Genomic DNA, 11,459 nt, shown 5'->3' on the forward strand with positions numbered 1-11,459 from the left:
TATTTTCCCACCACAGCGCAACATGCTCTGAATAATAAGCCACAGGCATTTCTGGGCACCCCTTGGTCCTGTCTTAAAAAACTGGAAACAATTAGAATGTAACCAGATTCAAACAGTTGCGGATGAGTGACTCCATTGCGAAGGGTGGTGGGGGAGGACTAAGTCTGATACCCATGTCCCAGTTGGGTCCCAGGCCTAGTTTGTGCCTGTTGTCCTGGTGTGACAATTAACAGCATCCCTTTTTACTCTCCAGTGTCTCAGAGTTTGAATAACAAATTATAGTCATTCTAGAATTAAGCCATAAGAGGATAGTTTTAAGGAAGACCAACCGATTTTCTTTTGAGGCTTAAGAGAAAACAAAACCCTTGGCAAGTCTTACCAGGTTTCTGACACCCTAAAACACAGCCTATTTTGGTGGAGATGTTAGCACGCTTTGTCAAACAACTACCTGTTGGTTCAGGCCAATGCATCCCCCTGTCCTTAGCCCCTGGCCCTGCAGTTTGGGTGAACAGTGCTTCCCATGGCTGAGGAGGCCTAAGCAATAGGAGGCGGCAAATGTCTCCTGAGGCTGGGCCTGCATGTTGGGCTTTCTCATCCTGACCATGCCTGAGCCCCTCTGAAGGTGGCACATGATGACCTAAGTTCCTGAGCAGATGGAGAGAGTTCTAGTTTGTTTTAAAAAAAATCAGAAAGCCTGTTTTCTAATATGAAGCTACAACGGACTTGCCTGCTTTTTTTTTCTGAGTGGAAAAGGATGAAAAAACCATTTGCCTTTTTTGTTCACTTTTCATAATTTCATCTTTGGATTTGTCCACCTGCCTTTTCTCAGCCAGACTGAACAGAGGGTGCACTTCATCAAGTGCTTCCAACATGCCTGGCCTGCGATGGGCAGTCCCGTTTATAAAAAGAGCAAGAAGGGTAGGCAAGGCCAGGAGAGGAAGTGTTTTAAAAAGCCTTCGTCTTGAAAGACCAAAGTACTGATAACCTGATGGCAACAGCAATAGTAAAGAAGGGATGACTCATTTAGAATGATGGTTTTTGTTTTTGCAAAACACCTGAAATTTTACTCATGGTACAAAAGTATTTAATAAGCGCCACATCGGTACAGAAAAACGCACAGCCTACAGCTAGCTCATCCTTTAAAACCAGAACAGCCAAGTGAAAAGTCAGTAGAGATTCTTATTTTTACTTGAAAAATAAAAATAAAAACAACAACAAAAAACCTAAGGTACACATTGGGAATTGAACTACTATAGTATTTCTTTCTAGAGAGGTGACATCCATGTTTTCTGGTCAGTAATGTTCTATCAAACATTGTACTAAATCCAAGCAGACAGATGACCAGTAAAGCTGTTTGCTGTCTCCTACTGAGCTAGACCAGTGGAACACTATCTTGGTAAGATTATTTTGACAGCAAGAAGGAAGTGCAGAGCCCCTACCCCAACAGAAAACCTAAGGAGCTGTTTTACACAGAAAGGGTTTTAAGCAAACCTGCACAAATACTAACATGCTCTAAGAAAAGGAAACCTTTTAGACTACTTCCAGCATACATTCATTGGTGCCCAGTAAAATAGGAACACCAACATAGAAAGCATTTTTGCTTTCATAGCACTAACAGCTAAAAAGCACACAGCAATATAATACTTTGATCTTGAAGTGGGTAATCATGGAAGTTCCAAGATTATATCCACTAGGTTTTAGCCTGAGTATTCATCTATAAAAATATGTTTTCAAAAACATAAACGAGAGTTATAGAAACAATGGGAGTACATCAGGACCAGTAGAAGACAGTGAAGTGATACAAGGACTGTACATGTAAGACTAGGAACTGATTTTCACAAGTACCTTTTTAGGTAAAGGACAACTCTCTAAGTCGATTCCTACAGCCAAGACTAGCTGTGATAGTAGGAGTTTCAGAAATCTTGAGATGGGCACCTAGCTTGAGTTAAACCCTAGATAAATACTCCCAGTCAAAAAGCCCATTGAGGCTGCAGGACTGAAACTCTGACCCATGTAAAAAGCTGTGAGTGCACAAAAAGCCTGGCGGGACATGCAAGGCCTGCTGGGCCAAGAGAGTTGGTGATGGGGGGTTCTTCCAACATGGACACACCAACACGTATGCTGGGGAAGTGCCCCCCAGGTGGAATGCTGGACTTGGGCTTGGTGCAGGAGCCAGACTCAGAAGCTCCTGAAAGAGGTGTCTACTCAGGTAGGAGTACTAGGGTTACTGAAGACAAGAATGTGTCCCAGGAAGGTCAGGTCATTTTCTTCTGACCCATCAATACTTAACATTAACGAAGAGTTGCAGAACAGTCAGTCATTCCAAGATGTATTCTTCTGACATCATTAGCCAAAGCCTCTCCCAGTCTATTGGGCTGGTGATGTCTAGAAAGATCCCATTACCTGGAGGTGGGACCTAGGGCCGCAGATTGTTCTGGGAAGCTGTCACAGAAGATTTGCACAATGAAGTCACCACTAAACCGCTGCTTAAGTCCAGTCCCCGGCCTTCTTTTTCCTACAAGAGAAGAGAACAACTTTAAGAGGCAAGAGATAGAAAAAAGTCCTTTCTAGCTCATAACAGGGAAGGAGGTGTTCAGGGTGGGCCACCAGGGAGAACACAGGAAAAGGGAGTATGTGATTTTGCATTTTTATTCAGAGCTGGTCACTCTTTAAAAATGCACCTCTTGGGGACTTCTCTGGCGGTCCAGTGGTTAAGACTCCACACTTCCACTGCAGGGGGCATGGGTTCAATCCCTGGTCCCTTGGTCGGGGAACTAAGATCCCACATGCCACAAGGCGCAGCCAAAAAAACAACAAAAAAAGACCTCTCTTCACCGAAAAACATTTCTTTTTCCTATTAAGAACCTGCATTCCAAGAAAAGCAAGGCAATTAGACCTGATTTTTGGCTTTGTCCTTTTGATTATTTAGGGACCCTATAAGGTGCCTGGGACCTGTTTCACCAAAACCATGAGAATGTAATTCCTTGTAAGGGTCCCAGGCCCCGGCCAGCAGAGGACAGCAGCTTGCTCTGCTGACACGTCACTCACTGCTGGGCTGATACTGGCCAGTCTTACAGAGAGGAGCACAGGGGGTGGTTTGTGCTCGACAGGTCTACTTGGAACTTTCTAAGCGGTTCACTGTGACTAAAAAGACAAGGAGAACTTACTGCTCTATAGTCCAGAAACATTTCTTTAAAAGCCAGAAAATCCGTAAACGTGAGCAGCATGTCGAAAATGTCACCGGCCACTTCATCTTTATGGTGCCTGCAAAAGAAAAGGGTGGCTGCTTCATGAATGAATGATGACACAGACCTCTCTTGGAGATTTCCCTCAAAGGTCTGGAGGGCCTCCCACCCAGGACCTAACCAAGTGCTCTAAAGCTTGATATTCAAGCATTGAGGAAAACAAGGGGGAGGGGGTCTTCTTTCAGAGTTGAGGAGGAGGAGGGTAAAAAAGCAGAGTCAAGCTCAACTCACTGTAAAGTTGTAGTGAAAGCCGCCATGTTAAATCCAGGAATCCGCTCCAACAGCTGTTCTTCTATATACTTTTCTACCAAAGAAATCTGTAACAGTGGAAAGGATCTTGGTCAGACTGTGCTTTAAGAAAACAAGGCTTCTCTTCAGAAAGCCTGTCCTCCAGCCCTTTGAAAACATTTCCTAAGAGCCTATTCTGTGTGCCTGGCTCCCTGCCGAGTGCTGGGGGCACCAAAGAGAACCCAAACCCAGCTCCTGTCCTCAGTGAGCACACCCCGTGCCCTGGCCCACCCGTGGGAGAGGCATTTGCAGGTAATTACGATGTAACAAGAGGAATGCTCCAAGGTGGGTAGGGATAGGGAGCAGAAGGGCTCCCACTCCCCACGGCAGGAAGTGAGGAGTGAAGTAAGAGGGGGCTTTTCTGCCTGGGTAGACGGAATCTGTGCAGAAAGAACATACAAAAAAGCATACAGTTGGAGGTAATCGCAGGTTCCTTAAAAGCTGAGGCTTGGCTTAAGAAACCTTCATCGACTCTGCCACACTTCTGTGTTAAGGGAAGAAAGTCCTGGAGGCTCAAACCTCTTCTCGGACAGATGAGATCATAACAGGAGGCTGCACGAGGCCTTGGCATAGTGCAAAGACCCTAGGGGTCAAGAGTCGAGGTTCCTGGGTTCTAATCTTGGTTTTGCCACCAACTAGTTAGTGATCTTGGTCTTGGTTTTCACTTTTATCTAACAGTCATGCACACCTGACTGGATTATGTAGTAGTAAAAAATAGTGTGTGAAAGCCAAAAGGTCAAAAGTATGTAAGTGCAAGGTATGGTGAATCCACACACTGTAACTGAAAGCAGGATTATGATAAAGCCAAACATGTTTTAAAACAGAAGACGAAGTTATTAAATATTTGGAAAACAGCCCCAAGAACTGTGCAGAGGAAAACAACAGGAGATGAAGACTAAATCAGATTCTAATTAGACTTCCCGGCAGGGTGCTGATAGCGGATTTCAGAAGTTGAGCAGATTTCAACATCATTTGATCCTAAATTCATAATTTAAAGAAATCCTAATCTCCAGTAAGAGGAATAGGAATCCACTTACATATTCATTAAAAATAGGTGTGTAGGCGAGCTTATTCTCTTCCGTGTCTTCAAACTCCTGGTAGTACTTGTCCATGAAACTCCTCTGTAATAACTGGAACTCATCATCTGAACCGCAATAGGAAAAATGTACTCTTTTTAATGGAGACTAAAAACCATTCTGATTTCTAAACAGGCAGGAAGAAATGTCAGCAGAACTGCTTTATAGATGGCCAGTCTCTAGGAGGGGAAAGCTGAAGGTGTTAAGCGTACAGTTTCGCGGCATGAAGAGCCTTCACGCTGCTGTGCAACCACCACTATCCTCTAGTCCACTTTAATCAGAGCCACACAGGGTGGCTTGGGAACCCCACAAAGGGTTCTCTTAATATAATTTCAGCAGCAGTGGTGTAAACAGTGTAGTGATTAAATGGATGGGCTCTGATAGAGGCTAGACTACCTGGGTTCAAATCCCACCTCAGCCACTTACAACTGTGTGACCTTCGGCCCGTTACTTAATTTCTCTAAGCCCCACTTTCTTCATCGGAAAAATGAGGATGATCAGAGTACCTATCCTATAAGATTTGCCAGGTGGAATTTAGATGAGAATTCATGTATAGAGATTGGTTCATAGCAAACATTAAGGTTTACAGTATTTAGGATATTCTAACAACCAAATAGAATATAACTTCTAAAAACAAAAGGAAAGCTTCAGGGGCTTCCCTGGTGGTGCAGTGGTTGAGAATCTGCCTGCCAATGCAGGGGACACAGGTTCGAGCCCTGGTCTGGGAAGATCCCACATGCCGCGGAGCAACTAGGCCCGTGAGCCACAATTACTGAGCCTGCGCGTCTGGAGCCTGTGCTCCGCAACAAGAGAGGCCGTGATAGTGAGTGGCCCCCGCTTGCCACAACTGGAGAAAGCCCTCACACAGAAACGAAGACCCAACACAGCCATAAATAAAATAAATAAATAAACATAGAAAACCTGTTTTAAAATAAATAAATAAATAAATACAATTGATGGAATAGTATTAGGATATATTTAAAAAAAAAAAAAAAAGGAAAGCTTCATAAATGACCTAGACTTTGGAATAAATACCCTGGGCTTTCCCACAGCACACAGGGTACTCATAGAGGCCAAAAGAAAGTATTCCTCAGCATTCCCCAGAAATCCTCAGATCCACATGGGATCTTAACAGTGAAACATCTGCATTTAGGAGTTAAGGGTATGAACCTTTACAGGACCCGAAGGTATAAAAACTTGGTCAGTGATTTTTCACTAAACAAGACTAAGAAATACAGCTAGTAACACCAAACAACAGTGTTCTTTTCCTAATTCTCAGAAAACTTAAAGTCAACAGACAAGATTTTCTCAAATTTTTCTCTCCCACATATTTGTCTTAAACGGTTGGTGCCTATTACTGCTTATTACTTAGCAGGACTTATGGATGCCAAAATGAATCCACGAATTCGAACTCAGAACCCAGCTGAAGTATTACATCTTGTTCCTCATGGACATGTGTGCTATGGCTATGGTATTTTTTAATTAATTAATTAATTTTTGGCTATTGGGTCTTCGCTGCTGTGCGCGGGCTTTCTCTGGTTGTGGCGAGCTGGGGGCTACTCTTCCTTGCGGTGCGTGGGCTTTTCATTGCAGTGGCTTCTCTTGTTGCAGAGCACGGGCTCTAGGGCACAGGCTTCAGTAGTTGTGGCTCGTGGGCTCAGCAGTTGTGGCGCAAGGGCTTAGTTGCTCTGTGGCATGTGGGATCTTCCTGGACCAGGGCTCGAACCCGTGTGCCATGCACTGGTAGACAAACTCTTAACCACTGCGCCACCAGGTATAGTCCCAAAGGCTATGGTATTACACTGTGCTTTATGTCACAAAATATTAAAACTCAAGACTAAAAATTGATTTTACTCTCTGAAATAAACTAGGTTAAGATTTTCTGAAGTTTTGCCAAGAGCCCCATAACTTCAAGGTGCCCCATTACCTGAATAAGTCCCTTCAGGGGACTGAATCTATAGTTACTAGTTACTTAAAGGAGTAGGGGCTGTAGCCTGTAAAGCAAAGCACAGTAAGGCTTACTTTGTATTACAGTACATTACATTAAACATTACATGCAGCTTCATGTTTTCTCTCTTTTTAAAAATTAAGTCTCCAAATGGATTTCAATGTCCTTAAACGCAAGGGCCTAAAACCTAAAAAGCACAGGCAAGGAAGCTTACCCATGATAATGTCTTCTAAATATCCAACCACAGCATCAAATTCTGCATCAGAGGCGGAAGAGCTGAAAAATACGCCTGGATTAGGAGCTGTTTCAGATAATTCCTCTTTTTTTCAAAATGTATTATGGACATTTTCAAATGAACTGCCCATCAACTTGCTTCAACAATTAATAATGATTACTGTCTAATTCAGCAATGCCACACAGAAGAAAACACATTTGACACATCTGTGACATCAAAGTTGAATGCAATGGCTCCACTTTCAGAAAACATGATACGATACAAGGACTTACAAAAGGAACAAATAAAAGGAGCAAAGGCTCACAGCGGACATGTTAAGGCTCCTCGCATTTATTTCCTTGGGGTTCTACTCACCGCCATCTTCGCTATCACCCCACACCAATCTGCTTGCGGGCGGGCGTAAACTTGGTGCGGTTAAGACACTGGCCGGGGGAGGGGGGCAATTAGAGTCCCTGGGGGTAGTGGTGGTGGAGGGTCTTCTGACCCGTGGTCGGGCCTTGGCAGCTCAAACTCGCCAGGTTTTGCTAACGACCAAGGATTGGAGGCGAGGGGCATTGTGACAGAGGCGTGTATCATCGCATGACACCGCACTGCACTCCTGTCCTCCAGGCCTGAGCCCTGCGGTCGTCGCGGCGGCAGAATCGACCGCGGGAACTGGGGCGGAGTCTTGTTGGTCTCCCACCCACACCGGGGACACTGGTTTCACAGGGCGGAGGCGGAGGCCGAGGCCAAGCGCCCGCAGCTCCGGCCTTCAGCCTCCCGGGGTCGGGCGGCGTCACTCACAAGGACAGCGCGAAGCTCTCTTCCTCTAGGGCGTCCATCGCCGCCGCCGCATCCACCGCGCGCAGGGCAGCGGGCCCGCCGGCCTTCTACCCCGCCCGAGGCCCGGGCGCAGCCTCCGCTCTGCTCCGCAGAGCCCCAACCGGCATCGGGAAGGTCTCGCAGCCGAGGCCTCGGCCGGCTCACGGCCCAACCGAGTAGCGCCTGCGCACGACTCCCCGGCCTCAGGCTCCTTGGCTGCTGCCACGCGCCGGCCGGTCCTCCAAGCCCTGCCAGGCCACGCTAAACCGGCCGCTGCCGCCTCGGGGTTCCGGCGTCAGTTACCGCCCCCCGCCTCCCGTCACCATGGCCTCCCCGACCCTTCCACCGCCTCTGGGCTCCCAGTAGCCAATCTCAGGCGTGCGTTGCCCAACGCCAGGGGCGGGGCAAAGACAGGGAGAGGAAGTGAGGGAAAGGGATGGAGGGTCGCGAACGGAAGTTGGACCTCTTTGAGCAGGTCAGGGGCTCTCTGACGTATACTCACTCTGTGGGGAGATTAAATCTGACGTCGTCCCCATTTTGAAGAGGAAGGAATCCAAGCCCAGAGAGAGCCTCGATTTCCTCACTTGCAACTTGGAATGAAGTACAAGATTTAAGATGAAGCTTAAGTCGTTTAAAGCGGGTTTTAAGAGCACTGTAAATCGAAAATCTCTTGAGAGCCAATCCCTTAGCTTTTGAGCCAGATAATGCAGACCTCTGATTTGAGAGACAGTCACTCCCTCTCGCGGAAGGATCGCCCCACCGCAAGAAGTGGAGGTCTTGTAATTTACATCATAAATATAATATTCACATCAAAAAGATTGTTTGGCACTAACTGGTTTCTTGGGTAATTATGCAAGATAAAAGTTGACGGAACCACTTTGAGCAATTACATCACGTGACTTTGCTCCAGGAAATGTCCCCCTCCAAAACTGACAAATTTTGCAAAAGGATACCCTAGATCTGTTTTCTCCTGATTGGATCACTAGACATTGTGTCTCTTCGGTTGCACTTTATTTTTTAGCCAAATGTCTGGTACATGTCTAGAGGAATTTTAGGTATGGCTTAAGTTTGATCTGTGGGTCAGATGGCCAGCCTGAATAAATTGACATTTTTGAATGGACATAAAATAGATATCAGTGGGATGTGGAACTAAAAATGGTTACCATGACACAATTGTATCCAGGGTGAGATCAATTCTCAGAGGTACTACCTCTGCTTACCACCAAGTAGAAGGCAGGCATCCAGAAAGGTTTGCTGAATAACTGGACCGAGTTCTGTAAGTCAAACACAGGTCACACAGCTCAAGGCAAACTCAGCAAATTTCCTCATGACCTACTTTCTCTATAAACCACACTTACTTCTGCTGGACTAAATGAACTTGCCCACACGTTCTACTGCTAATACATATACGGGATCAGAGCAGAGGAGGAAACTTGATTTCATCTATTCTGGTTATCTAATGCAGTTACAAGCCACCAGAAAACTTATTGGCTAAAAAAACTCAATTATTTTGCTCTCTAGTCTGCAATTTGGACAGGACTTGGTAGGGACAGCTAGTCTCTGTTCCACTTGGCATCAGTTGGGGCAGCTGGAATGGGGCTAGAGAAGCCTCTTCCAAGAAGCTTACTCATGTGGCTGGCAAATCAGTATTGGCTGGGGTAGCTCAGTTGTGGATGTTGAACAGAGGACCTGGGAGGTGGGGGGTGGTCACCGTTCCTCTCCACATAGGTCTTCCCATGGATGCTTGGGTTTTCTCACACCATGGCAGCTAGGTCCAAGAGCAAATATTTCAAGAGATGGGAAGTGGAAGCTGCCACTCAATGGCCTGGGACCGGAAACTGGCTCAGTATCCCTTCCACTGCATTCAATTGGTCAAGCAAACATAGAGCCCACCCAGATTTAAGGGGAGGGGGCAGAAATTTCATTTATAGATGGGAGGAATGTCAAAGAATTTGTGGCCCTCTTGAGTCCACTTCACCATCTCTGGCTCTAAGAACAAATGGGAATAAAGAATAATAGGTACCCACCTATTCAGGCATGTGCCAGATACTGTGCTACACATTTAAAAACACATTGTTTCCTTTGAAAATACTTGAAACCCTATGAGAAAAAACCCCAAAACTCTAAAAAGTATTATCTCCATTTTACAGATTAGGAAACTAAGGTGTAGAAGTTAAGTACTTGCATACAGGTGATAGGCGGCATAGTGGGGTTGGAACCTGGGTCTGCCCCACTCCTAAGAGCCTAACCATCAAGTTATGTATGGTCCCAATCCCCGAGTTGTCAAATAATATTCCTGGAAATCAGAACATGATGTTTTTCTGCTGAAAACAGAATGGCGGACTTTTTGTAGAAAAATAGAAAATTCACTTGTATATATTAAATATTTTCCATTAATAATAATTTCTTCATTTTGGGTTGGCATTAAGAATTGTTTTATGTGACTAAATAGCAAGAAAATGGACAATCTTGGAAACTGCTGATCTTACTTAGTTTTCTTGGTTACATAATCAAGATGGTTGAAATTCATGCAAAAGTCATTTTCTGCTAATGAAATTGTTTTGGTTTCTGTGATTGAATCATCATTCCCTGGCATTCTGCAAATGGCACCATGACTTTATCCTGCTCTATCAATATCATTCAAAAAACACAGCAATTCTTAAAATCTTTTTGGCTGGAACCCCGGGGGCATTTCCCCAATGACTCACTGGAGAAATTACTACAAATTACCTATTTTTCCATCTACTTTTTTCTCTCTCCACTGAATTTACAGACCACTTTTACCTCTCTGCTGGACTACTTCAAAGTCTCCCTACTGGTCATATTATTTCCATTTTTTGCTTGTTCTCTATACTGTGGCGCCCTGCCCCCCTTCCAACCCCACTCCAATTCCATTCTCCAAATAGAAGCCAGAGCCATCTTTTAAACTTATTTATCAAGGCACAGTTCCATGTTTAAACTCTTTTGCTTTCTATCGCACTTAGGATAAAATACAAAATCCTGAACATGGCCTTCACGAGCAGTTCCCTGACCTCTCCAACCTTGGAGCACGCTTTTCTACCCACTCAGTTCCTACCTTACTAGTTCAGGGTACTTCCATCTGATCCTGGGGCCTACTGAGCTCCTTTCCTCCTTAGTTAAGGCCTTTGCCTATAATGTGTTCACCTAGCTACCAGTCCTAGAAGCCTGTCCTCAGTCTCTCTGCCTGGCTACATCCCTAGGTCCTACTTCCTCCTTTTTTTTTTTTTTTAATGGATTTATGATTTTATTTATTTTTAATTTATTTATTTTTGGCTGCGTTGGGTCTCTGTTGCTGTGCGCGGGCTTTCTCTAGTTGCAGCGAGCGGGGGCTACTCTTCGTTGCGGTGCGCGGGCTTCTCATTGCGGTGGCCTCTCTTGTTGTGGAGCACGCGCTCTAAGACTGCAGGCTTCAGTAGCTGTGGTGCACGGGCTTAGTTGCTCTGTGGTATGTGGAATCTTCCCGGACCAGGGCTCAAACCCGTGTCCCCTGCACTGGCAGGTGGATTCTTAACCACTGTGACACCAGGGAAGTCCCTCCTCTAAGCTTTTACTAATATTACTCCTTCAGTGAGTTTTCTCCCTTTCCCCTCATCTAAATTAGGTTCCCCTTGTTCTTTCTCAAAGGCACCCTATTTTCTTTCAGGGCACCAAAAATTTATTACAATAAAGAGAAATATAGTTTTCTCCCCACTACCAGACGTCAGCTCCACGAACAGATCTGTTTTGTATACCATATAGGTGCAGAGCCCAGAACATATTAGGTGTCCAATAAAGGTTTGCTGGATGAATAAGTGATTAACCTTGTTTCTTAATTCTAATACTTGATTCTGTCCTACCCCGGAAAG

General features: G+C 45.2%; 2 protein-coding genes across 2 annotated transcripts in view; both read right to left on the minus strand.

Moving 5' to 3' along the window:
* Positions 1 to 1,035: 1,035 nt before the first annotated feature.
* Positions 1,036 to 7,890, minus strand: ARL2BP (ARF like GTPase 2 binding protein). The gene is made up of 6 exons (XM_068527524.1): positions 7,576 to 7,890; positions 6,772 to 6,833; positions 4,571 to 4,677; positions 3,477 to 3,562; positions 3,168 to 3,264; positions 1,036 to 2,515 (listed from the first exon to the last, which is right to left on the minus strand). Exons 1-6 carry the CDS (start codon positions 7,611 to 7,613, stop codon positions 2,417 to 2,419), a joined length of 489 nt encoding a protein of 162 aa, XP_068383625.1. The 5' UTR covers positions 7,614 to 7,890; the 3' UTR covers positions 1,036 to 2,416.
* Positions 7,891 to 8,013: 123 nt separating this feature from the next.
* RSPRY1 (ring finger and SPRY domain containing 1) overlaps positions 8,014 to 11,459 on the minus strand; it is a 50,029-nt gene continuing 46,583 nt past the window's right edge. Inside the window, exons 15-16 of the mRNA XM_068527523.1 lie at positions 8,814 to 8,867; positions 8,014 to 8,183 (exon numbers count right to left, since the gene is read on the minus strand). Coding sequence (XP_068383624.1) covers positions 8,174 to 8,183; positions 8,814 to 8,867 — 64 coding nt within the window. The 3' untranslated portion in view covers positions 8,014 to 8,173. The remainder of the gene's footprint in view (positions 8,184 to 8,813; positions 8,868 to 11,459) is intronic.

Source organism: Eschrichtius robustus, chromosome 19 (genome assembly GCF_028021215.1).
Source record: "Eschrichtius robustus isolate mEscRob2 chromosome 19, mEscRob2.pri, whole genome shotgun sequence".
In the NCBI taxonomy this organism is placed as follows: domain Eukaryota; kingdom Metazoa; phylum Chordata; class Mammalia; order Artiodactyla; family Eschrichtiidae; genus Eschrichtius; species Eschrichtius robustus.

Coding starts and splice junctions, on each gene's coding strand:
- ARL2BP (XM_068527524.1), bottom strand. CDS start 7,613: ATGGACGCCCTAGAGGAAGAGAGCTTCGCGCTGTCCTT. Junction 4,678..6,771: donor TTTAGAAGACATTATCATGG/GTAAGCTTCCTT, acceptor ATTGCGGTTCAG/ATGATGAGTTCCAGTTATTA. Junction 3,563..4,570: donor CACCTATTTTTAATGAATAT/GTAAGTGGATTC, acceptor CCACTGTTACAG/ATTTCTTTGGTAGAAAAGTA.